This window comes from Cheilinus undulatus, linkage group 2 (assembly GCF_018320785.1).
Source record: "Cheilinus undulatus linkage group 2, ASM1832078v1, whole genome shotgun sequence".
NCBI lineage: Eukaryota > Metazoa > Chordata > Actinopteri > Labriformes > Labridae > Cheilinus > Cheilinus undulatus.
The window spans coordinates 38089652-38116806 of NC_054866.1; the positions used below are offsets into that span (position 1 = coordinate 38089652).

General features: G+C 39.3%; 1 protein-coding gene across 2 annotated transcripts in view; it reads right to left on the bottom strand.

Annotated features, from left to right (window-relative positions):
- The window catches only part of ppp1r37 (protein phosphatase 1, regulatory subunit 37), a 69993-nt gene that overhangs the window by 25170 nt on the left and 17668 nt on the right, over window positions 1-27155 (bottom strand). For both annotated transcript variants that reach the window (XM_041802638.1, XM_041802628.1), the window contains exons 2-4: window positions 18539-18636; window positions 2454-2499; window positions 2216-2316 (exon numbers count right to left, since the gene is read on the bottom strand). In XM_041802638.1, coding sequence (XP_041658572.1) covers window positions 2216-2316; window positions 2454-2499; window positions 18539-18636 — 245 coding nt within the window. The remainder of the gene's footprint in view (window positions 1-2215; window positions 2317-2453; window positions 2500-18538; window positions 18637-27155) is intronic.

Sequence of the window (27155 nt, forward strand, 5' to 3'; positions counted from 1 at the left end):
TCTTGTTTTTGTTCCACTGTGAAGAAAATATTGCTTATCGGATTTGAAAATTACTGCATTGTTTTATTGACGTTTTAAATAGTATCCCAACTTTTTGGAATTTGGGTTGTATATCTCCTTATGATAAAAGTTATAAAATGTTTTGATCTTTAATTTTTCTTATTTTTGCTGGCCTTGTATTACATTATCACTTGAAGTAACTACTATCCTATAACATTAAACTCAGGTTTTTCATTTTTAGGTGACATGTCAATCAATGCAACAATCCTGGAAGCTAATCGGTAAATTTGGAGCATGTAATCTGGTAGTTTATCAATAGATTGTGGTGTATTTGTTCATACAGTGCTCTGTAGTTGGAATTTTAGTCTGTTGGTAATTTGAGGAAATGCCTAAATTTGGTGCAAACATAACTGTATTAATTTGGTCCTGTCTACACATATTACTGGTATTAATGTGAGCATTATCTAGATAATAACTTCTGATTTTATGTTACTTTTTTACATTCAGTGTTTAAATTCAGTCCCAATACTATGCAAATCAGGTGAAGCAGGCAGACTTGTGTATAGACACAGAAGTTATGTGAAACAAAGTAACAGACATCTCTTCTTTTAGTTTGTTGTAACAGGCAAGGTTAGTTGAACTTTAACTGGCTGGGATGTTGTCACAAGATGCAGACTAGAATTACACCTGGCTTACATCCAATCACAATGTGAGCCTGAACACATCCAAACACTCTCTGGCTGATCCAAACACAGTCTCATTCCACGGCACTCACTTAAATCACATTTTAATCTTGACAGTAAAAGTGGGAATAACTTTCAAGATGATAATTTACATTAATAATTACTTACAGTTGAAGATAACCAGAGACCTCTTAAACTGTTGATTAAATCTGTGATTTTCAGTTGCCTCAAGCTTTATATTCCCCATCCCATTTTACATCCCATTAATCTTTTTTTTCTCTTCGGCTCAGTCAGGGTCATGCCATAGAGGCAGCAGGTTAAGCAAGTTGACCTTTACATCCCTTTTCACAGCAACATTTTCAAACTCCTTTTCAGGAATCCGGAGGCATTCCCTGGCCAGAAGTGATATTTAATCCCTCCAGCAAGTTCTGGGTCTTCTCTAGGGTCTCTTCCCATTTCATCCTGATCAGATGCCTAAACTACCTTAGCTGGCTCCTTCCAATGAGAAGGAGCGGCGGGTCAAGTCCCTGCGACCTTAAGGTGTCTGAACTCCTCAACCTATCACTTCAGGCCTAGCCCAGCCGTCCTTCTGAGCCATCCTTTTACCGGTTTATAACCACATCTGATTCTTTTGGTCATTAAACAAAGCTCTTGGCCATAAGTGAAGACTGGAACATACAGTGACTGATAAATCAAGAGCGTAAACTCTTGGCTGAGCTCTTTCTTGTCATGACAGCCCAGCACAATGCCTGCAATACTGCTGATGCTGTACCAACCTGCCAAACTCTCTCATGCTCCCTTTTATCATCACTAAAGAAGGGGACACAGAGGAACTTGAACTTAGCCATAGCTGTAGTTATCCCACCTCTTTAGCTGAACCAATCAGTGCTAGTGGGCTTTCAACCAAGCAGAAACCTAACATGTAAAGTTTGAAGGCAACATGCCAGATGCAAAAATGACTCCAAATGTAGAAACAAGAGTCATAATACAATATACTAACAAGTAAGTCACAGCAGGAGACTGGTGCCTGAATTATATCTGCAATTAAAGGGGAAAAATTACTCAACAGCTTTGGCAGGCAGGATTAAAATGAGGGAAATAATAGAACATGACCCTAAGGAACCTCTACTGTTTGACTCCAGCTAAAAGCAGAGCTTGTGTCAGTGTGTAATACAGTCCTGTGCAGTGTATTTAGAGCTGTGTGTGACAGGAAGTGGTCTGCGTCCCTCTGCCCCACACTGCAGCACCGTCTCTTTCTGTGCGTGTCTGGAGCCCAAACGTCCCTAATGGTGTTTACACAAGAAGACATCTGGAGTAATCTGAAAACCCATGACAAACACTCCACATCCTGCCAGTGCAGGAGGACTGAAAGAGGGGATCGAGATTTGACTGAAGGGAGAGCAGCAGGGAAAGAGGCTGAGAAAGTGAGACGCACATGATGAAGGATAAAAGGTGGAAGGATGCTCGATGCACCCAGAGGAATGAGAGATGGGAAGAAATCAGAGACAGATTTAAAGGCAGGTTCTTCTTACATCTTCATCCAGGTTGGTCTGCTCCAGGTCTATCACTTTAAACTGGACCCTCTTCAAAATCTCCTCCAGAGACTCACATGCTTTGTAGTCAAGCTTCTCACCTAAAAATCAACAAGCACTTCTGGTCAGTTAAATATACATTATTGGACTGTATGTTACTGAATTAAAAAAAATATGTATACAAAGTCCTACAAGTTAAATTTGCACTGTTGAAGATTATGGTTATTGTGGTGCTTACCTTTTAGATCTAAGCATTCATTTCGCTGTGTCAGGTCTTTCAGTTCCTACAGAGACAAAATAAAAGCAGTGTCAGTAAGAGTTCAAATTCTGTATTTTTCCAGCGATGCAAACTTTCACACGTCGAAACTTAAACATCCTGTAGAAGGCTATTCATCAAATTAACAGTGGTGATAAAACAAAAATAACATGCAATAAGGTTAAACTTGGGCTTAAAAGAAGCACCAAATGCAAATTTTGTAAGTGGATACGGAACTGTGATGGCTCAAACTTTAGTGACAAGGTGCACATGATTTTGACCGGAAAGCACAGCGAGTAAGATATGGATTTTCTTTGACCACTGTTGATTTCTGCTGTTTGCAGCCTATCGTTCAAAAGCCTGATGTGGATATTTCAGATTGTTTTATTTATTTATTTATTTTTCTTTTAAAAAAATTAAAAATAAAGTCAGCTGACCCAATAGCACATAAAGTATTTATATATTAAAATAGCAGGGCTATGGGTGCGCAGATGGCCTAGCGGTCTAAGGTGCTACCAATGTATGCGGGCGGCCCGGGTTTGAATCTGGCTGCGTGTCTCTCCCCACCCTCTCTCCCATTTCCAGCTCTATCCACTTTCCTCCTCTATCAAAGAAAGGCACGAAAAGCCCACAAATAAATCTAAAAAATAAAAAATAGTAGGGCGATACAGTTAATCCCGGTTTCACCCTTATCAGGACATGGCCATTCACTGTGCACATGCAACAAAGGTCTGAAATAATCACAACAAATAATAAAAACAAATAATTTAATGAAACAAGCAGTGTCTGCTTTCAGAGCATGGACAAGTAGCAATCGGCAACGCTTAAAATTAATGGGTGCCCCCTGTTTTTAGAATTTATTCTGAATTTAAGATGGACATGTTGCAAACAGGTGTGAGCGATCACCTGTACGTCCTCTTTTGTTTCCATTTCTTTTATACTTCATATTACAACTGCAGTTTTTTAGAACAATTTCTCTGAACATGTAGGCCTGCTGAGAAGAATCACTAAGGGTGCTTTCACATTAGGCCCAGTTGGTTCAAACCACGCCACGGGTCTGGGCCCACTTGCATATTTACTCAGTTTGAAACAGCAAGTGGCAGTATGCAAGTAGCTGGTTTACAACCCCGCAAAGGAGGAGAGAGAAAAAGAAGCTACCATTGCAACCATTGGGGTCATGGCCTGAGCGAAGATAGTTTTTGTTTTGACCCTGCAAAAAGTCCATCCTGAAGCCATCGATGATTTAAAATCAATTTTAAGATGCCAGCAACTTCGCTCTTCGTATCTGCACATCTACTACAGCTCATAGGGTTAAATGGGCTCGCGCCGTGCAGATGACAGGTGACAGGAGACTTTTATTGCCTTTGCACCTCATTTCACCAACATCAACTTGTGTTCATCCGTAAGGTGAGTCACAACAGACCATTTATTGACTCGATTATGATAATTTCCGCCCCTTCTTGACAAAAAATGTGAACTAACTGCTGCACTGTGGAAAGAAGTTCGTTTTTACGATGATGTCATAAAGCTGATACGACGCTCTGTCCTGTATCTGGGCACGGTTGCATTCAAATCTCATCCGAACCGTGCCAAAGTCCACTTGAATCAAGCCCGGGACAACCTCCCCAAGTGGGTCCGGGCCTGGTTTATTTGCATTCACACTACCAAAACAAACCGGACTTTGTGCTCGAATGCACTCGGATCTGGGACGGGGCCCCCAATGTGAAAGCACCCTAAAAGGCTTCAATTACTTTGAAGAATACAATTTTCATATATGCTTCATATTCAAAGTATTCTCTAGTTTGCTAGCTTTAACCAGTGGTTCTCAACTGGTAGGTCGGGAGCTAAAAGGGGGTTGTGAAGCTCTTTTCAGTGGGATGTGTGCCAGGAAAAAAAAAAAAAAACATGTTTCAAAAAGTCTAAAAGCCCTACGTGGATTTACAGTAAATTCATACAGGTATTTTTTATGTTTTCCTTTAATGTCGAGTACATTTCATAACATCTGTAGAGATCTATTTCCTTGTCTTTGTATAACAGCAGGTTTTTCCAAGATAGAGAGGAAATTCTTAAAATTACCAAATTTCAATGCTGTCTCCAGAAAATGGATTAAATCAAAGATGTACATGCATGTTCTTTTGTAATGATGTATTTTTATACATACTTGTTTTGTCCCATCAATATGTTTAGTATATTTTTTCTTCATTTAAGGCCCAAGACACACATATTCAACGAGAACAAGACAACAACTTAAAAAAGTCCAACTTAAGAAAGTTACAAGTGTTTAGTAAGAATCTGAGGACATGTCTCATCCTCTGCATGAGGAGCTATAATTTCATTTAGTGGACACTTTTGTCCTAAGTGATGTTTATCTGGGAGTAAGCGCAACACAAGCGAATCTAATGGGGGGAACAATGTTAGTAAGTACCCAAACTGCCTGAAGTCCTATCAGACACAGGTGCGGCCATGCAGGGCTAGAGGCGATGCACATAGTGTATAGAAGCAGATGGGTGGGACAGTAGAAACCACATGTAATGTCCTCTATCCTTTGATCTAATCGAATCTAATTTTATCTTAAACTAAATCTGATCCATCATCCAAAAAGGTGAAGCGACATTTAACCTCTAGCTCTGGTTAAACATCCAACCAAAGACCCAATCACAGTAAATAAATAGACATGCAGTGCTGCTGCTCTGCCGCTAAACTGTCCACCAGAAAATTTCTCTCTCTAGCCGAGCGCTCGCTCCATTCAGCATAAACTCCATGACCTTTGCCCTCCTGCCATCACTGACCTGTGGGTGTGTGAGCTAACTGATGATGGTTTAGTGCCCTGACAGTTCATGCCTCCTGCACGACTCCACAAAACATGATGACGTTACGAGACAAATTCCAAATCTAAAAGCCTCATCATAATCGAACAAAAAGCCTCATGTAGCAGGAGAGGTGTGAATTTGTTTTGTATTAAATGCTCCTCATCATCATCTGGGTGGCATTTTCCTTGTTGGCACACATGCAGCTACACATTTTAAGAGCCAGAAAATCCTCACCTACAATTAACTGAGGCACCTGTCAGTGAGGAGGACTTTATCAGAGTAAATACCTCTCTGACAGAGCTTGCCAGAACCAAAAATAGTGCGTGACGCACAGGGTGCCTCTGCACGAGTGCTGGTTTGGGTGTGTGCGTGTTAATGTGTGAATGTGTTGTGGGTGGACAACATCTAGCTGCTTATTCTCTCAGATCGTGTTATGAAAATCTGTGATGATTCTCTCATTATAATGTCTGTGTTTCATATGTGCACTGTTATTTTAGCGTGATTTCCTCAACCAGTGTATGTGCCATTCAATTTAAGTGCTAAGCCTCCCATTAGCCTGCAGTCAATAAAATATGACATCTTAGATTGCAGTTATTGAACAGGACAATTTGGCTGCATTTCAAAACATTCCAGCTTCACATTAACCCTGTGGACACATTTAAACAGGATTTCTGAGAGGGTGAAAGAGGGGTGAATGAAAAGGATAAACCTGCATCTTCTCTTTGCATGACATGGTCAGGCTTTACAGAGACAAAAGTAGAACAAACTATTTATATAGCTGCAACAGTTAAAATGGGTTTTCTGCAGCTGTGCCAGGGAACAACAGCCTGTGACCCAGCAACATTTCCATGTGGCCAGGGTGTTACTACTCAGCTGGACTTCTAAATGCTGGGAATATTCAACCAATCACAATCAAGGAAAACCCTGGAGGCCCTATACTACAAAAAGCACAGCCTCCAGAACAAGAACTTGTTCAGAGGCAAAATAATAGTTCCTTAATCCTTATTTAGTCATTGTACCCTGCATTAGGAGAGAAGGATGTTGTTCCACTGCAATTAAAACCTTCTCATGCTTTTTCCAAGCAGCTCAACAGTGATGTTAACTGGTGACTGCTACTGTAAATGGCTAACAACAAGCAAGAACTTTTATGCATCTTCACCTGCACCCAATGGGCAAAAGAAGACAAGCCCATCATATCAGATCTACCCAAACAATGAAGATATCTCACCACAGTTCTCTTAAAATTAACAACTTAATGAATGTCTGGGAAAAGAAAAACTTCATGTACAGTCTGTAGAGTAGAATAAGGGTCTCCATTTAATTTCAGAGTCCATCTAATTAGAACGATGATATACAATTGTAGACATAAGCCAGTAAATGTTTTTTTTTGTTGCTCTGTCTGTCCGTCTATTTAACTTTCTGTCTTGATCAGTCTCCCTTTTTTTTTGCCTCTGCTTCTATCCAACTTTCTAAGCCAACCAAACCAGAGCAGAAGGCTTTTAGCCAAGGAGTCTGTCCCTACGCGACATCTCTGCCTGTTTTAAGGAAATTTATCTTTACCACATATATGGATGGTGATAATTTATTTTCATTAATATTAATGCTCCTCATAAATCTGAGTCTTTGGAGCTGTCCAAACGGAGACAAGTTTAGGAGTAGCCACAAAAGTATTTTATCGTAACATATCGCAAGAACCGAGATAAGATAAAATCATCATCAACCATCATCAACCTTTATTTAAATCTAAAGGATCATTGAGGTTTCCCTAATTACAACGATGTTGAGTTACAGGATAATAATTAAAAAAATACTAGTAATAATACATGTAAATAATAATAATAATGATAATAATAATGACTATTATTACAATTACAGATTAAGAGAAACAATCACAAACAGTGGCCAAATGATTTGAAATAATCCATCAATCTTAAGCATCTGTTGAAAAAGATTCCACACGTTTGGAGCACAAAAGCTAAAAACGGATTTTCCCAGTTCAGAGTAAACACACAGAACCTTAAGAATTAAACAGTCAGTAGGGCGAGTTTGGTAAGGTCCAGATGACCAGTTTAGTGTTGATGTTATATAAAATTTTAAAAAATTGTCACAGAATCAGTGAGACTTGATGGCAGTATCGATAAGCCAAAACATGATTCATTCCTGGGTTTTGTAAAAATACTGAACCAGGTCCCAACATATCCAGGTTCTGATCTCCATCTCTAACCACAGGGGATTCAATTTGGATCAATGTTGTCAAAAAGTGTCAATACCATGTGATTCAAAACAATTCAATCTGTTATTTGAAAGATCATTAGTACTGAAAGCTACCAAATAAAAAAATCTGATCATTAGTTGCATTTTTAACCCGAGAGTGCACTGTCTAAATACTTGGGATGCATGGATGCATGGGTATTGGCTAATATCAGCCCCATTGACAAACTTCACCCACCTGTAAATAATGTGGCATTAAAGGGATATGTCAACATTTTGGCAAATTTGCCCACTGTCATAATCCCTAAAGTCTTACTAATAGGTTAGTTACCTTTAGTTGTCGATGCAAGCTATTTCTAGATCAGCGCTGCTAAGTTAGGAGCTGCTCAGCTAACGCTAGGGTGTCTTGCGGTATTCCGGCTTTCCCTCATCAAATACACAATCCAACAACTCCAAAACGCTCTCGTGGACAAGTTGTGACCTGCACATTCACCACGCTATGAAATAATCATGGAACATTACGAGACGGAGATGTTTTAAAGGTAAATGCAAAGCCGGAGCTACACTCCAGACATGGCTGCTGCACTGTGTCACTCCGCCTAGTGGTTAACTCAAGAAATAGTTCAGAGTATTTGCTTCATGTGTCGTAATGTTACATAATTATACGTTATTATTTCATAGCGTGGTGAATGTGCAGGTCACAACTTGTCCACGAGAGCGTTTTAGAGTTGCTGGATTGTGTTTTTGATGAGTTTGATGAGGGAAAGCCGGAAATACTGGAGGTCTCTATAGCGTTAGCTGAGCAGCTCCTAACTCAGCAGCGCCGATCTAAAAATAGCTTGCACCGACAACTAAAGGTAACAAACCTATTAGTAAGACTATAGGGATTAAGGCATTGGGCGAATTTGCCAAAATGTTGAAGTATCCCTTTAACAGATATCAGATGTTTGTCTGTTGTGTCCAATCAATCCAATGCCTGTATCTGGTATACCACACTGCTGAATTAATGAGACATTTTATTGGGCAGAAGATGTCACCTTCCTGAAAATCTCTGATATGTTTTTACAGACAATGTGGGCCCTGTGGAGTTTGTATACCAAAAAACCCAACAAAAAAAACAACAAAAAACAATTACATAAATGGAAAAAGAAAAATTCCTTCCAGCATCAGCATCTGCTAAACCATTATTTTTTAGATTGGTTTTGAACCTAATGTTCACTATCAGGGCATCTCTAGCAAAAAATACTCAAATCTGTCAATGCAATTGTGCAATTTAGACAGTATGCCAAGGTTTCTACATTTCTTTTAACTAATTACCCAATATTCCAGTATGCACTTAGCCTTATCTTTAAGTGTTGACATACAGGTGTTTGGCATGGTAAAAGGCGTTTTCCTTTTTTTTAAAAAATGCATCTATTTTGAGCTTCCAAGCATTTATTTTAGATAGGACAGTGAACAAAGAGAAGGTGGGGAAGGACAAATGGAAAAGACCAACAACCCTGTCCCACCCAGCTGCCTACCCTGACAGCAGCCTATGGTGCCTAACCTTTTTCTAAAGGCATAAGTATGGCATGTTCCCCTATTTCTGATCCAGCCAACCAGTCTAGCGGGCAAGTTTCTGTGTATTTGTAGAATTCAAGAGTGCATCCTGGCTGTGTGGAGGCCATTGCATAACAGGGAAACCACTTGTCCCTGAGGGAATAGCGGCGGCAGAAATGTGACACAAGGCTGCCAAGTGTTCAGGTCTCAAGACCCTGCCCGGAGTTACTGCAGAGCCGGCAGTTAACATGCAGCTGCTAAATAGTGACCCTTATAAAACACACACTAAAACAAATGGTCAAAGAAGTACATAGCCTATAGGGTCCCTGGCAGGCGGCCACGTGTACAGTGCAGTTTGACTTCATAAAGAAGGCATTTAGCGTAAAAGATGAAAAAAAAAAAACAGCAGAAAAAAGGCTGAGCTTCTCACTGGCCAGCCTGTTGGTCAGACTGGCTTGTTTATGTGGCTGGTTACTGTGAGGATGACTAAGCAAAAATGAGAGGGGGCGGTTTGGACCAAAAGACCACTGAGGTAGGGAGGGATGGAGCGAGGCCAGACATTGCAAACATGGGCAATCAATGAAAAACCTGAACATAGAAGAGGGAAGGATGGGAAAAAGTTGATATCTCTGTGATAACCAGAAATGTATCTAATCCTTGTCCTCCCAGTGGAAATGTACCCAGACAGCAGGACTTAATGAGGCTCACAGCAGCAGCTTAGCAGAGTGATGTGCATTTCTACAAGTAGATGAGATGTTAACCCAACTTCTCTCTCAGCTGACCAGGCGTGTGGGGATTGCTTTGCAGAGTCTCTCCAATCACAGTTGTGTTTTCATCTATGGATCACTTTACATCACTCACCCATGAAGCCACACAAGCAGGTACACATGCGCAACGCTCCAGCTGAGAGGCCCAGTGAAGGGTTTATGACTATGTGCTGCAGCAACTGTAGGACTGAACGAACAGGAGAATGTGGTGAAATATCCCTGCTGCTAAGGCTACAGCCAATCACTCCATCCGTTCTGTTAGTCTGGCTGGAGAGGGATTGGTGACGGACTGTCCCTACATACACACAAGCATCCATATGCTCTTATCTATCAGAGAAAGTTAATCCAAAATGAACATTTCAGTAACGGCAGGAAGATTAGTGTACCCACAGGGTATTTCAGGTCTAATTTTCACACAAACCATCTATGGAAAGCAGTGTGAATTTTGGCAGCTATCTTTAATCTTAGTCTTAGTCTTGGATGAAATGCTTTTTGGTTTCAGTCTTATTTTAGTCATTTCTACCCTTTAAAGTTTTAGTTGACGAAAACTCAAAAACATTTTAGTCTAGCTTCAGTCCATAAAAGGTGCTCACATTTTAGTCTTTACTTTTAGTCCAAGCATTTATTCTCTTGCCTAAATCTGCTACCAAATCTGGGCAGTGTTTTCTATGCACTCTGCCAAACCTGGGATCTCTGCTTTCTACAGCTGAGAGGGAGAAGAGCTATGGATGCATTTTTTTTTTTTTTCAAGATTAATTTTTGGGCCTTTATTAGATGTAGGAAGGACAGTGGATAGACTGAGAAACGGGGAAGAGAATGGAGAGAGACATGAGGAGAGTGCCACAGGGTTAGGGTACGAACACTTCATTACATTTTTGTCTAATTTTAGTCATCTTGACGAAAACTAAACTTACATTTTTTCAGTTTTAGTCATCAAAGATCGATTTTTGTTAGGCTTAGTCTAGTTTGTGTCTTGGAAAAAAAGCTGTTGAAGAACATTTTTAGGCATAGTTTTAGTCGACAAAATTAACACTGATGGAAAGGCAGGCAGTGGAAACTTCTTAGTCTTTGTGAAAAAATCCAGCAAATGTATTTATCTTAAAGCAGCGCTGCCACCATGATCAAACTGACATTTTCAGGTACTAATAAGCCACCTGAACCCTAACAGGCAACAATCAGTGCTTCAACAGGTTCACAAAACTGCTTTAAAAAACCCTGAATATTCCAGGGTGAGTTAAAAAAAGATAAATATTTCACCACGACTTCCTCTTGAATTTTCCAGCACCCAAAAAATATTTTCCACATGAAGACAGGGTGACTGGACGATAGAAGGAAGCAGGGAATATTGAGAAAATTCAGTGAGTGAACAGTGGTATATCTACATCACATGACAGGTGAGCAACCAGTGAAACCGTAATGCTTGTGAGGAAGCCGTGTCAAACTCGTTTCTGCATGCAGGAATGTTATGTTATTTACAGAGGATGCACAGTATTATCAGCATGATATCAGTATCGACAGTTATCAGCTTAAAATTTAAATACATCTGTGTCAACAGATATGAGGACTTCTATTAACAGCTGATCTATTGGTAGCACATATCTGCAAAATGTACAATTGATGGTTGCTTCTGGCTCATTACTCTGAAGGGGGGCCCTGAACATTTTGAATGAAGCCCAAAGCATTTACCCTATCCAGACTGTCAACTTCCTCAGTCCTCCATCAGCTCAGCTTGACTCAGCCTCTCTTTGCACTGGAGTCACTTGGTGTTCTTTCCAATGAAAAAGGTGTGCATATATTGATATCAGCCAAAATGAGTATGCAACTATCAGTACACATAACATTAATAGGAGGTCAGAGACTGTTATTCTAGTATTGGTCTGGGTTTCTTTACTTCTTTTTCCTTTATAAACAAGACTAGGTAAAAACCTTGTATATGGCTGACCACAACTATCTGGGATGCCTGTTGAAATGCCTGACTGGCAGAGTCATTGTGTCATTATTGTTATTTTTGTGAGCCAAATCTATTGTGGCTTCTTAAATGTACGTAGCTCCATGCTGTCCTCTCTCTCTATGTCTCTCCTCTTAATAAAGCTCTTCTCTGTGTACATATGAAACTCTACAGAGACGTGTCAGAATTCACTGATAGGGACAGTGTCACTGGAAATTATTTTTTTTGTCAGATTTAAGTCTTTAATGGTAGTAAGTTTATACTAACAATAAAACACTAGGTGTTATTGAAGTGTTTATTCTAAAATAAAAAAAAACTGCAGCAGGTTTTATGAACATTCCTAATTTTCCTCAGACAGGTGTGTAAGGGTCTTTATATGTGTAAAATTAAGCTGAATTTCTACTTCAGTGTTCCCATTGTTTTTTTATATCCATTAATCATGTATAAACGGCACATTTATCATATTCCCTGCAAATGAAGACGCGCAAAACGTTTTAGTAGCGTTCTCTTAACAACGCAAATGTGGAGATTATTAACATTTATTTGTTCCCCATAAACATATAGTATTAAAGGAATATTTAACAAGTATTTTTTTAACGTAGTGCACACCCCTGGCTCACGCAGCAACACATACACACACAGCTGGAACGCACACACACAGCGCTGACACACTGATCCTCCGTGGTGAGAGAGAAGCTTTAAGAGGAGAAAGTTCTGCTGTTTATCCTCCAGTATTCTGAAACTTTTGCCCTCAACAGATAGAAGCCTGAATTACACTACACATTTTTGCACGCGTTTCAGTGGAGGTGTGTGCGAAAGTGTCGCGTTTGTGTGTCACTTGGAAGCAGACGAGGAGGAGAGGAGAGCAGCGTGATGCTGCTGCTGTGCCTCAGATTCAACAAGAACAGCGGTCTTACAGCGACATCCAAACAGCAATCGGCGGACATTTTTTTCCGTGACAGAAAGTGTTCAGTGAACACTGGCTGTGGTTCAGCCAGAAGGGCCGCTGCGGCTCAGTCCCAGCTAACGGTTAGAAGGCCTGGTAGAGTCATTAGCTGGGACACAACGACTCATTAGCTGTTTACAACAAGTAATCCTTTTGCTTTCTGTGTTGCTCTCAGCGCTAACTGTGATAAAGAAATGTGTTGGTCGGGCTAAGGCCATGCTAATGTTCGGCTAGCACAACAAGCAACCCTTTCCCCTTAAACAATCACACACTCACGATGACGCAGGTTGGCAGAAGAGCAAAACACCATTTCTGTTACAGAAAGCTTTTAGTGTTGCTGTCTTCCTTTGTTTTAATGAAGAAAAAATGTCCAGTTTTGACTAAGTGCTGCTGTGACTTTGAGCTAAACGCTACACGAGCAGCCACTGTACACAAGAATTGACACAAAAAAGTTACATTTTGACCCTCAACTATCACATAGTTATGCCAAAGCAGCTCAGCAGAGGAGTAAAAACATCTTTCCCAACATGAAAAGCTTCTTGGGTTGTTTTATTCTTTGTCATACATAAATGTGGCCCAGTTCTGGTGAAACAGAGGCTAAAGCTATATCTGAGTATTTAGAGCAGTGGAGGCAGCCATGACAGTGCTTTCAGCATGAGTAAACCCTGCCCATAGAGCAACTCTGTATGGATGAGCCATACATGATGTTAACTGCCGCCTACTTAACACAGTAGAGGCAGCCATCACTGCCAGCATTCAGTCCAAGCAAATGAAACTCTCTAGTATATGCCTCATTCAAAAGCGTCACTCAGTTATTCAGTCAGTTACTCAGTCAGTCAGTATAGGGACAGACCCATCTGTAGTGCTGCCCTCAGCAGTCAGCCAAAAATAAACAAAGGACCTTTTGATGCTTGGTTTTAGTACATGCACTGTCTTTTGGTATCACGTTATCATTGTCATTACGACTGGATGGTAGGTAGGCAGTAGTGGAGAACTTCAAAAGAAGGCTGAAAAGCCTCTTTGTTCTTTTGGACCATAAGGTAATTCGTACACATTTTCTGTTCCTTAACAACTTAAATGATGCATTTAAACTAAAAAATTTGTATACGTTCAGAATTATGGTGCATCAAATCTTATACAAAGGCAAAATGTCACAAATAAAAAGTACCCTGAGGTTTCCCCCACTGGGCTTCAGGAACTGCTTATGCAGAGGGATTATGGAACACATGACTGCTGCCTAACCCACAAGGGAAGGCAGAAAAAATAGATATGAAACACTTGTGTGCCTGCAGGAAGCAACAATCACTCTTGATGACAAAAAAAAAAAAAAAAAAAAAAAAAAAAAAAGAACCCATTTATGCTGGAAACTCAGAGTACTTGTTCAGAGTCAAACTATTATTCTCTGAAACCACAGTCAATGACGTCTGAAATGCTGTCAGCACCAGGTGAAAAGGTTTAGGTGGAGCTACCAGGAATTCCTAACCATTCTCAGTGAACTAATCCAGCTCCTGGCTACATAGTGAAGCTCAATGCTGCAAAAAATGTCCAACTTTTTCAACTGTATCTGCAAAACAACCCTGTGATCCATGTAGTCATTAGGACCCCAGTGATTTAAAACTTCCACCTTCTTTCTTAGCTTCTACCACACAGCCTCACGTATAACCATATGGAGTGATTTAAATGTATGTAAAGAATGATGCATCATTCATATGAAAAGGTGTCGGATGCTTTGTGGTTGGTCATACTTCCTTGTTGCAAATCCCACCTTTCTAATCTAAAGGAAACACACTCACTGGAGCCAGTTTAGCTAGGTTGGTTTAGCAGGCACCCATATATAGAGATTACAGTCCTCAACGAACTGGTTGTGCAATCGATTCCCCATCCCAGTGCTGTTTGGTGCATGTCTTCCCCCACTGTCTCTCCCCATGTTTTTGTCTTTTTTTTCTTCTGTCCTCACACAAAGGCAAAAAGCCCAAAAAGTAATCTTTAGTTTAAAAAATAAAAATAAAAAAACTAAGCACACAATTACACATCAACTTCAACACTGAGATGATAAGTTGCATACTCTGGTGCCTTGTTACTGTAACTGTTTACATAAAGTGTTTCCGCTGTCTAATACTTTTTTACATCGTTTAATGTTGTAACTGTTTTTAAGTCTTATATTGTTGATGTTTGTATTTTAACTCAGTAAGTGCCATCATAATTCTGTTGTGCTGATATGTTAAATATCAGTGTAATGACAGTAAAGTTCTGATTTCATATTCACATATTTATTTGATGCTAGTTTGGTCAAACTTTTTATACCTTTCTTCTGTCATTTCAGTTTTATGAGTTCATATCTGCTTTCTGAACTTTAGTATTATGAAGACTGAGGCTCTTTTTAACTCCCTTAGTACCAAGAAAATGTTTTAGTTCCATCAAAAGTAAAGATTAGAGTTATTTCCCATACGATGTTTAAAACAAGAATTTAACTGATGGCCAGTACCAGTGTTTTTCATCACTTCTGTTGGTGTAATGCTCCCAGAATGCCACCATTTCTCTCATGTTTGACTACGAAAACACATCAGAGTTTGTCCTACAGGTCCCATCATTGGTGCGATAATAAAGCTCCTCTCTTAAATGGTGGTTGGGTGTGCTAAACGACAGAATTTATATGATATGACACAACAGCTGCTACTGACGTTAAGTAATGTCCACATTTCCTGACGGCCGATGTTTGTTGATATTGGCCAATACTGATGTTCAACCGATGCATCTGTGCATAACTACTTTTGTTTCATATATAGCTATATATAGATATGTATGTAGTGTTTAACAAATTTATTAGACCACCACCCAAAGTAAGGTTTATGCAACAGCTGCCCTAAATTAACAGCATTTCACCAAAATCATTTTTTATGTTTCTGCAATGGTTAATACACCAATATGTAGAAGCTCTTTAACCCAAATGATATTTTTAATGCTAAAATATAATTATTATTGTTATCCATGAATTTTCAAATTTACTGATTTACAAAAAAACTGAAAAAATAGTAAAGTACATTATTATTTTTTGATTAATATGTCAAATTACAGTTATTTACTTGCATTCCTGGACAGAAAAATGAGTTTTAGTGGTTGAATGTTATGTTTGATTCATTTCTGACTTCTCAGAGAAGCCCAGTGAGCCGGCTCAAATTTTGGTATAAAAAGGTGAATTCAGTTTGTAATTCCTCATTCCTGTTCAAAATGTTAAACGTGGAGAGCTCACTGAAAATGAAAGAGTTCGCATTAAAGCACTTCATGATGCTGGATGGTCAATAGGGACAAATAGGGAAAGACATAAAGTGTTCTCACAGTGTGGTCAAGTATGCTTCAGAGTCAATTGCCGAGACTGGTACCTACAAAATGCGCCAAGGAAGAGACAGGAAACCAAAGTTAACTGAAGCAGATGTCAGACACCTCAAGATCTGAAGTACTAGAGACAGAAGGAAGACCACTGCTGATCTTCAGGCAGAGATGAATGCTTCTAGATCAGAGTCTGTGAAAGTCTCCAGGATGACCATAAGCAGATGACTGACGGAACAAGGCTTAAAGGGAAGGATAGCTGCTAAGAAGCCATTATCAAGGCCTGCAAACATCCAGAAACGCCTCAGATTTGCCAGGGAGCACAAACACTGGACTGTTGATGACTGGAAGAAGGTACTCTGGATGGACGAGTCCAAGTTTGAACTCTTCAGTCAGCATTGTCGTGTTTATGTCCGCAGAAAAGCTGGAGAACGTTTTGATGCCAGATGCATTGCACCCACAGTGAAACACGGTGGAGATTCCATTATAGTATGGGGTTCCATTTGTAGATACGGCGTGGTTAAATTAGTGAAAATGGACGGTATCATGTACAAGAACATCTACCACAACATCTTAGTGCATCATGGAATCCCTTCTGGACTGAATCTGATGGGTCGTGGGTTTATATACCAACAAGACAATGATCCCAAGCATACTTCAAAGCTGTGCAGAGACTATTTGACCAAGAAAAAGGAATCTGGAGTACTGGAACTGATGGACTGGCCAAGTCAAAGTCCGGATTTGAATCCTATTAAACAAATTTGGGATTTAGTAGATTCAAAGATTGATGGCACAAAAGTTTCATCTAAAGCAAGCCTGTGGGAACAGCTAGAAACTAAACTTAAAACAAAAAGTAAGGCAATTTGTGTTTGGCACATTATTTCTTTGTTGTAACAATGCTTATTGGTAATAAATCTAAGATTTGGCACATTTTTCATGGGCACAACCCACATACTCAGCTCTGCTGCTCATCCCACAAATGCATGATCCTTACAAATGTGTCATCATTTAAAAGGGTAATTAACAGGCTTTCCAACAGTATAAAATCTATTGCCAAGAAGCATTGTTACAAAAAAGAAATAATGTACCAAACACAAACTGCCTTACTTTTTGTTTTAAGTTTATTTGGAACTTAATAACAAAAGAGACTGTCAAAAAGTACGTAAAAACAATGCCAGCAACAATGCAAGCTGTTGTCAAGGCCAAAGGAGGCCATACAAACTATGAAGTTTTTGGGTTATTATTTGTGAATAATGACTATTTAGTTGTTTCAGTTTGTTTGCCAAATAAATAACAATAACATTTTTAGTTTTAAACAAGTTTTTGAAAGATTTCTAAAATATTTATGTTTTCTTGTTTTTATTGTGGTTGTCTAATAAATTTGTTAAGCACTGTATCTACTTAGGGCATTTATGCCTTTATTCAGATAGTACAGTGGGGGAGAGCAAGAGAATAGAGGATGACAGCCACAGGTCAGACTTTAACCCTAGCTGTCTGTCTGTTGCAAGACCCTGCATGCGGATATAATCTCTGGGCTAACTGTGCCCTGGCCATGAGGTAATGTAAGTTTTCAGTCAATAAACATCAGACACAGTCTAAGCTTTGAGTTGTTTTTTTAGGTTATGCTTTTATTTATTCATGCACCTACTTGATAACTGGTCTGTGTAATGTCATTTGTAAGTTGCTTGCAATCAGTAATTGATAAAATGACATGGAATTTATCTTTCAAGAAAAAAATCAGTATCAGTCTTCTTTGTTGTGAGCTGCTCAGGTAACACATCTTCTCACTGCACTAATATCTTAGCTGGGGTATAAATTTAACCCAAGTTTCTGCCCTGTGTTGAAGCTTTTCCTATCAAAGAGCATCCAGCAGCAGCTTCATGACAGCTGCATAAGCAGGAGCTCAGCAGGCTGGGGTTGTAGTGGCTTTCCGTTCTGCCAGGAGATTTCACTGGGGATTATGATGTCTCACGAGAGGTGGCCAATAACCTAATTTCAAGTAGAATGGCGACTCTCATTCAGCACCTTTCCCCAGCAAATTCCTCACTGGATGAAATGAATGATTTCCTTTCCTAACCACAAACAAATTAACTTAGAGGCAAAGCTATGTAAGACTGAAAAGGGAGGAAGAAAGTAGGACTAAACTCCAGTCACTCTTACCATGCATTTAATGGGAAATAAAAGAAATTACTGCAGTCTTAACACCTCTGTTGTTTTAATTTTAAAATCATGCAGGTTTAAAAGGTGTCGGTACGTAATTCAACAATATGGCAATTTTCTGAGATGACTTTTTTTTAATGATGACATATTATTGAAAAAGAGTTCCTATTTGATCACACCACAGTGGGCTTTATAATAGAGACATATCTAAGGACTGTGTGCGTTTCAATCTATTTATACATAATAACCTGAGAACTGAGAGTTTATTTTGTCAGTGTTATGTGTGCAGCAGAACTGTGAGCATCTTTGCAAATGTGCTTATCTGTTTGCTTGTGTGTTGTGTTTCACTTGAGCCTTACCTGTATCTGTTTGAGCACTTTGGGTATGGGTTTACAGTTGAGTTTCTGACAGGCCTGTTTGTAGGAAGAGAGGATCTCCTCCACAGTCACATTCTGAGCTGCAACACACAAACACTAAAAGGTTAGAATTGATTTTAAATCACTTAATACATCAAAAACCTTTGGCAGAGTAAACAAAGCATTACAAAGACACACAAAGGAATAGGACTTAGCTCATCTTGCTCTCATACACTATGATATTTCTGGATTATCTCAGTTATAAAAACCTGTCACTTCAGTTAACAGCTTTACTGCAGAGTTGTCATGAAACTTAAGTAAAGATAATCAACTAAAAGTTTGTTTCACCCAGTATTAAGTAGTCAGCCAATTCTTTATACTAAATTGCACAAAAATGTTGTCAACCTGTCTTTGTTTTTCTAATATTTGATATATTCTTATCCTATGTTGATCATTAAATTAAAAGCAAACAGAAAATCAGTTTCCAAATATCCAAAACTTTAACAAACTTAGTGCATAAGGGCTTTCATTTCATTGGCTCCTATGATATTATTCATAAATGAAGGAGGCTTATCTCTAGCAGAACAAAAGTCCAAATACATCCTTATAGAAAAATGTCCATAAACGTCCATTATGTTTTTAATCCACATTGGCCCCGCTTAAATTTCTTACTGGCACTGGTAGTCCCATCATTAGACTAATGGTTATCTATTTTTGTGCTCTGAAGTTCACCAGCAGGTCACCTGCTTGGTGTACTGCAGCTGCAATGGTTGTTTTCTGACAGCACACTTAAAGAAACAAAGCATTTAAAACTGATAAAAAGATTTTAGAAGGATTTTCTCTGATGCTGATCCTACAAAACAAAACAGAAAAGATCGACCTCTCTACATGGATAGTCTCTGCCCTGTCACCTGTTTGTGTGTCTGCCTTGAGGAGCACTCTCCTCACAGAGAGGATCAGAGATTGTAACCCCTTCAAGGGCTCCACTACTTATAATAGCAGAAAGGAGGTATTGTTCTTTGCGTGTATGCGTGGGCCAGTCACCGCTGCCATCCCAGACTGTTGCAGGGAATAACTCCAGTCACATGACTGGGCAACATTCGAACCCACTAGCACTGGAGTCTTGCTGAGAGTCTGCTGGAAGATGAAGTGAAGCACTTGAGTGAGGAAATGCAGTAAAGTCATGAAGAAAATGTAACAAAAAAAAAACATCCAAAAGGAGAAGGGCATATCGGTACAGACATAGCCTGTATTTGTGCTTTCACATTACACTAAGCTGTTATGCGTATGAATGTGATTTTATGCTGCAGTTTCTCTCACCAAGGTGAGATGTGTCCACTTCACTTTACATACATCATAGTTGCATATATAGGCAATGATGTGAGAAAAAGCTGAATAAGAGCAGCTCAAGATTCAACCATAAATGCAGAAACAGAGCAGGCTAAAACAACAGGCTCATCTTGCAAAGCCCCCCTCTGAACATATTGGGCCCTGTGAGACAGTGACAGGACCAATCAGCATTGTTTGTAGAGTCCTGATGTAAGCAAGCAGCAACAAGAGGACGGTGCAATTATGGCAGAAAAGATTAGCATGGAGTGCTGCTATAGTGTCAGTTTTAGCAGAACTTGATGACAATTCTTCGTAAAAAAAACAAAAAAAAAACAAACAACAGCATTTAGTTCTTTTCTTTTCAAAAGTGTCAAAAGTTGCATACTGACATGTCTACAGTCGCCATGGTTCGCGTTATGCATTCCCTTTGGAGTTTTCTCCTTGGTAGTAGCGCACACCCACTACGTCACATGTTTTGTTGCTCTGATTGGCCCATAAGGATGTGCCAGACAGAACGTTCGTCCTTCCGAGTTTTTTTTCAAAGGCTCTGCCCTTTCCTAAACACCGCCTATGGGAGGTTTTCCAGATGGACGTGTGAAACAAATCCATGTGGCGTGTCAGGTTATAGTTAAATAGTTCTGGTCTGTAATTATACAGGTCAACCTATCCTTATTGGAAAGAGAAACATTTATTAAGGAGAAAAGAAAATAATCTGTCACAGTAGCTAAGATCTTAAAACTGCCAATAATATTGGTGAGACAGATTGTTATTCTTGACATATTACTCATATTTTATGTAAAGAAGTGATAAGATGTGATATAATGATTATGATATAATAATTTATTAAAACAAACCCTCTTCTCTATAAGCATAAGTTCAGTATTGCCCAGGATGAATATTAGCCATGATTCTAAAGAAGTCACATCCTCAGAGCAGTCTGGAGTGATGGAGGACCTGCAGTGTGCAGGATTAGGTGGTTAAACTGCGAGTCTATTAGCTCACAGACCAGTCAGAGTGAGCAATCTGCTGATGGGACAAAGAGACAGTTGAGCAGTTAAACATGTCTGACCAACTGTGTTCTGCACCATCTCATTGCAATAATCACACATCAGGCTTTGGTTGAGAATACAAGAAGAGACATTACTGCAGTAAGTCTGAAGGACTGCTGTGCGTGCGTGTGGGAGACTAAATGAGAGAGTGAGTCAGTACCACAAGAATACAATGAGAAGACATCTTTTAGTTGTTTTGAAGCCCAGAATGAACAGCCTCAGACGGAAACCAGTGGAGTTCAGCAGCAGGTCCTGTTGCAGTGAATGTACGGGCACACAAACAAACAGCAAAGCCAGAAAGAGGGAGGCATGCCTTCATAATATGACTGATTTGTTTCTAAAAGTCTTCTTGCTAATACTCAGTTCCCTGCTCAGTGCATATCTTGCTACAATTCCCTCATTTACAAATACTTTTATCAGAAATCTGTCTTGGCTGAGTTTAACATGTGCATTTGAGACAGATGTAAACTGTTACCAGCCCAGCCCTTCAGCCTTCAGGCTTGACCACCAGCAGACATCACTGGTGCATCAACAAACACGAAAACTCGTCTGGCCTTGACCCTTCAAATAACTTTGCTGACCACATGACGGGGCCAGTGGTTTTGCTACCAGGAATCAAACCCTTTGTAGTTGCATGGTGGATGTTAGCTTCATCCCTGTCCAACCAATGTTGCTGGTAAAATGCTGGTAAAAAACAAAACAAGGAGAGAAGATGTTATTATGTATTACCTTCTTCCTTGAATTAAATAAAATGTCAATCTTACACATCCAGGTTTCAGAGAACACTACATGTGAAGCACAAAAGGGTTTATGTTAGATTGGTTCTTTACACCAATTCTTCAATTCTCTTGTGAAAGCCCTGTTTATGTGTGCAAAATGGTGCATGAAGAATTTTGGGCATGTATAATGTATGCATTTTGCCTGCAGCCTGAGATGTGCTCTGATAATACATGAAATGTTTTACAAATAAAATACACTCAGACAAAAATTACATCTTTGATTCAAAGGCAGCTGTAGATACAGAGTGGTGTCAAGGCACAGAGAGCACAGAAAGAGCAGTAACATCAACACACTTCTCCTTTCTTAAATTTAAGATCATCCTCTTTTAGCACTGCATCTATACAGCAAAGTCAGCTTGGGCTTTAGCCACAACTGAGAACATTTTCTGGGGGTGGGTTACCATCATTAATGCTTGCTTTTAAGGCCAAAGCAGCTCTAACAAATGTAACTCAATTATTTAAGAATTTACATTTGTACTTAATGTGCATAGGAAACACATATCTGGGCGTAGAAGTGTGGTTTTAACATAAATGTCTCTGCCACTCTCTGTGAGAGTGTGTGAATTCGTACAGCACAGTACAGTGTGTGCTTCCAGTGAACACTGTGTCCTTAAAAAGTGTTATTGTGCAGAGCTGCTGTGGAGCAAGAGTGTGTAAACACTTCCTGAGGGAAAGGTGGGGTTCAGGGTCTCATGCTAAGTACACAGTATTTTCACACATACTGTGGGACATTAATTAGAGCAGGAGAGCTGAAGGCAACAGAAACTGAATAAAAAAAGCACATGGTTCAATCAGTGAAAGACAATCTCCCATGACTGAACTAAAGGGCAAATAAAAACATGAAGATAGATTAAGAAGCAGGGATAAACAGTGTTTGTAAAAGCAGCAAGTGGTAAAAAAAAACAAAAAAAAACAGGACAAATCAGTAACCAAGAGCTACAAAAGAGACAAATGCTTGGCCTTAAAAAGAAGCAGGAGATGTAAGCTTCATTAAAAGCTGAGCAATAGCTATTGCCTGTGTTTCTGCTTGCTCTGTCTTTGTTTTATTGCATTTGCCTCCAGTGCTGCTGCTACATGCATGGAGGGAGTGGCTACTGGGGAGTTAAAGCAGAAAGGAAGAGTGAAGGAGTGGAAGTGGCTGCTCAAAAAAATGTTTGATAACCAGGTTAGGTGAAGTAGAAGTAATGAGGTACAGTAAAAGGTTGATTAAAGCCAATGAGTGAAGAATCGATAAACCCACCTCATCCTCTAAGAGGTAAAAACAGTAATCATCACTGGATATCTAACTGCAGTTACGGGGGTTTCAAACACTATCATCTACAGAGGGAGAAGTCAGCCAGGCCAGGATGGCCAGGCTCATGCTCTAGCAAGAAAAAGACATGCCTGCGGACTAGGAGTTTGACGAGATCTTATGCCTTGAAATCTCAACAGCACGAGATTTCTTGTCAAGGTAAAAAATGTCTTGTGAGATTAACAGGCTGCATAAGTGCAAGCAGCAGCTGCCATGAAGTGGTCCAAATGAAGTGAAACGTCCCCTGTCATCTATTTGATTATGGTATGTTTTACAAAAAACATTCTATAAATGCTTCTGTTATTGCAACTATTCAACAATTTTGTTCTCCATCCATCTAACTTTATGCTTCATGTTACTATCATTGCCATGACTGTGTTTGCTGTGCTTCCTCCTTCTGTCAGCTTCCTGACTGGCTATTGCCCTATATTATATAACAATCCAGTTCATGCCTGCTTGGCTGTCACTCACAACAGGATTGTTAATTGTTAATGTTGAACATGCTCAATATCTACAATCTCAAGTTGGAGCAGCTCAGATTGTCTTCTGAGCAGATTGGGAGTGGGAAAGATCACACTTAAAACACCTCATTCAACAGGATAACCTGTCAAGATACTCTTTAGAAATCATGGCTTTGCTGACTTTGGTCAGAAGGAGGGAGAAACAGGCCAAAATCAGCATGGTTATCTTGTAGTATGTGCCAGGCTTACGCCAAATGAAATTACACTCATCCACAGATCAATTGATCATTGGATTAAATAAAAAATAAATGCATTATTTTTAGATCAACTTAATCAATACGACTGTCCTCATTACACCCTCCCCCACTTTAAAACAGTCTTGGTCTGGTTTGCAACCACTACTGCCCCCCAACCCCAACGCCATTAATTGTCTGACCCACAAGACTTGGTAGGACGACAGCTAATCGACCATTTGACTGGTGGTGCTCAGCCCAAGGATGAGCAACTTTTATAAGTCACACAATAAATAATACAACAACGTGAGCACATTTCCTCTCTTTCACCCTGACTGTACCTTCTCAAAACAAAAACACTCTCCTCATCTTGCGCTAAGGGAAGCTCAAAATGGAGGGCAGTTCCCCTAAAGACTTCAGGTATATGGAGGAGATGAGAGAGAGCAAAGAAGACAGAAAAGCAAGCAGCAAGCTATGTTTCTTCCTATTGATTGTTGTTGGCCACTATCCACCAAGCAACAACAAACTCTAAATCTCTCACTGGTAGCATTGCTGAGTTTGTGAGCAAAATAATAATAAAAGCAGGATGCAGCTTCAACAGCTTGTAGCTTGCTGACTCAGATCAACAGAGGTAAATTTAGCACTGTGGGCTTTATGGTTAGGAATAATGATGAGTGTTCGACCACTATCTCTTTGCTGCAGATGAAGCCTTTAATTGAGCAAACATTTAGTGGGCTGCAGTTCAGCAATGTAGCCATTCAAATAAGATTTTAAACAATGTGCTTTTAAGAGGCTGTGTGTTATAAGTGAATTATTAAAAGCAATAACAGATGACAACTTTATCTTCATTCTTCTTTCTTTATTTACTTCTTCCAGTGATGCGGCTGAAGAAAGTAACAGGAAATCAATGCCTGGCTGTAGACAAAGATACAAACTGGTATGATCTTGTTTGTCAGGAATAAGCCTTTAACTGTATAATGAATTAGGATTAATACACAGCAGAGAAAAACAGACTTATCTTTACTCAGTTTTTCAATAAACCAGGTCTAAACTCTGACATATTATTGCTCTGTTGCATCCATTCTGCAGTGCACAGCCAGTTGGGTGGGTATCTTGGGGCGCGGGAAAAATTACAGTCAACAAGGGAGCAAAACCTGCCATAAATTATAAATCAATTATTTTAGCTGAACAACCGTCAGAGCTACGACAAGTTCAGACATGCATGTGGAGAGGACAGCGCTGTACTTACAGAATATGCCAAAGCTCTTTAGAGAAAACAATGATTTTACAGTTGGGCGTTGAATTCGAGCCACCGACCTGCTGTTTCTCTTCCACACCTTAATTGGAGTTATAAAGCAGCAGCAGGTGAGGTCAAAGTTTCAGTGAAAAATTATCATGTTGTTAACTCCAACATTGTTCAGAGGGCAGAGCAGAAAACGTTAAAGGGATACGTCAACATTTTGGCAAATTCACCCATTGCCTTAATTCCTATTGTCTTAGTAACAGGTTCATTTCCTTTAGTTGTCAGTGCAAGCTATTTTTAGATCTGGGGGACAGCTAACGCTATGGAAGCAGACAGTATTTTTTGCTTTCCCTCATCAAACTCATCAAATACACAATCCAACACCTCCAAAACACTCTCGTGGACAAGTTGTGACCTGTACATTCACCATGCTATGAAATAATCATGGAAAATTACGAGACGGAGATGTTTAAAAGCTAAATGCAAAGCCAGAACTACACTTCAGACATGGCTGTTGCACTGTGTCACTCCGCACAGTGGTTTACTCAAGAAATAGTTATTATTTCATAGTGTGGTGAATGTGCAGGTCACAACTTGTCCACGAGAGCGTTTTGCAGTTGTTGGACTGTATATTTGATGAGTTTGATGAGGGAAAGCAAAAAAGCATCGTGTGCTTCCATAGCGTTAGCTGTGCATCTGGTTATCGGTCCCCCCAGATCTAAAAACAGCTTGCACCGACAACTAAAGGAAACAAACCTATTACTAAGACTATGGGAATTATGGCAATGGGCGAATTTGCCAAAATGTTGAAGTATCCCTTTAAATGACCTGAGCTTAGAGATTGATATGAAGACAGAAATGTCTGCACTTTGTACACAGCTCGTAAAGTCATCTTAAGTCAGATCACATTTTTTATCAGTTTACTAGTACACATAAAAAAGTAAATGTGTTTTTGTGTGTTTCTTTTCCTTATTTTGCCATCGATACTCTAAATAAAAAGTAATTCAAAACAACATTCATTAGGGATCTATGTTACACCTTGGTAGACAGGTATCACAATGCTGGATTCACAAATTCTATTTTCTTAATCATAAATGTGAGTCTTTTATTTAAATTCCCTGACAATAAAAAGAAAAACGCAATGAGCCATTTTAGGTCTGCGTATAAATCACGTACAGAGGCTAAAGCCATTCACAACATATTAAACCCCACTTTCTCATCCCATTTCTGACTATCTACTAGGGATGAACGGATGCATTAGTTTAACATCAGTACATGCCCATTGCCCTGTTTACAAACGTCAGCCATCAGCCAAATTATGTGGTATTAGGGATGTAATGCTATCAGAATCTCATGGTATGAAAATACCTCACTAACAAATCCACGGTATGGTATTTATTGTGGTATCAAAAACAAAACAGAAAACCTCTTGCACTTTGAATATTACAATGTTGTGTCTGTGTCCTACTTCATAACTTCTGAAACAAAACAAAATCCAAGCTATTGAGAAAGTTAAAGCCAAAGTTCAAACTTATTTCTCAACCTCACATTTTTATCCCTTATACAGCCATCTGCCACTGTTTGTAAGCAAAACTGAGTGCTTCCAAGACTGTCTGAAGAAGGGCTGCATAATATATTGCAGTTTTAACATTATTGCCAGAAACTTGAGCAATGAACATTGCAAAAGACAGTTACTAAAATTAGTTGGAATAACCTGTATTTTTCAGATCTCAGTTTATACAAGGGCTGAACGATATGGGGAAATAATTAAATTTTTATTTTTTTCCCCCACTATTGCAATAGCGTATTGATATGCAATTATTTCCTAAGTTCCTCATCTTATGTATTTTCCAACAAACACAACCACTAAATCATTCTATTTCATAACCAGCACAACATTAGAGTAAACTAGGGCTGAACAAAATGGCGCTGCAAAACAAAGGTTTAAACTGGTATTTTGACACACATTTTAGGTTTAAGAAATAATGCACCTTCTGTGATTTGAAAAATGCAGCAGGCCAAATTACGATTTAATCTGATTCTTAATTAATTATCTAGCCATAGTATATATTGCAGAAAAAAGAAGAGTCATTGTCATTTTCCCAGAGTTGTTAGCCCTAGTCTGAAAACATAAACCACAATCCCCTTCTTCAAACATCATCACCTCTCCCACTTCTCTATGAAGGTCAGCATTTCACTCCTCAGCATGCTCTCAATTCAGATATTCAGAAACTT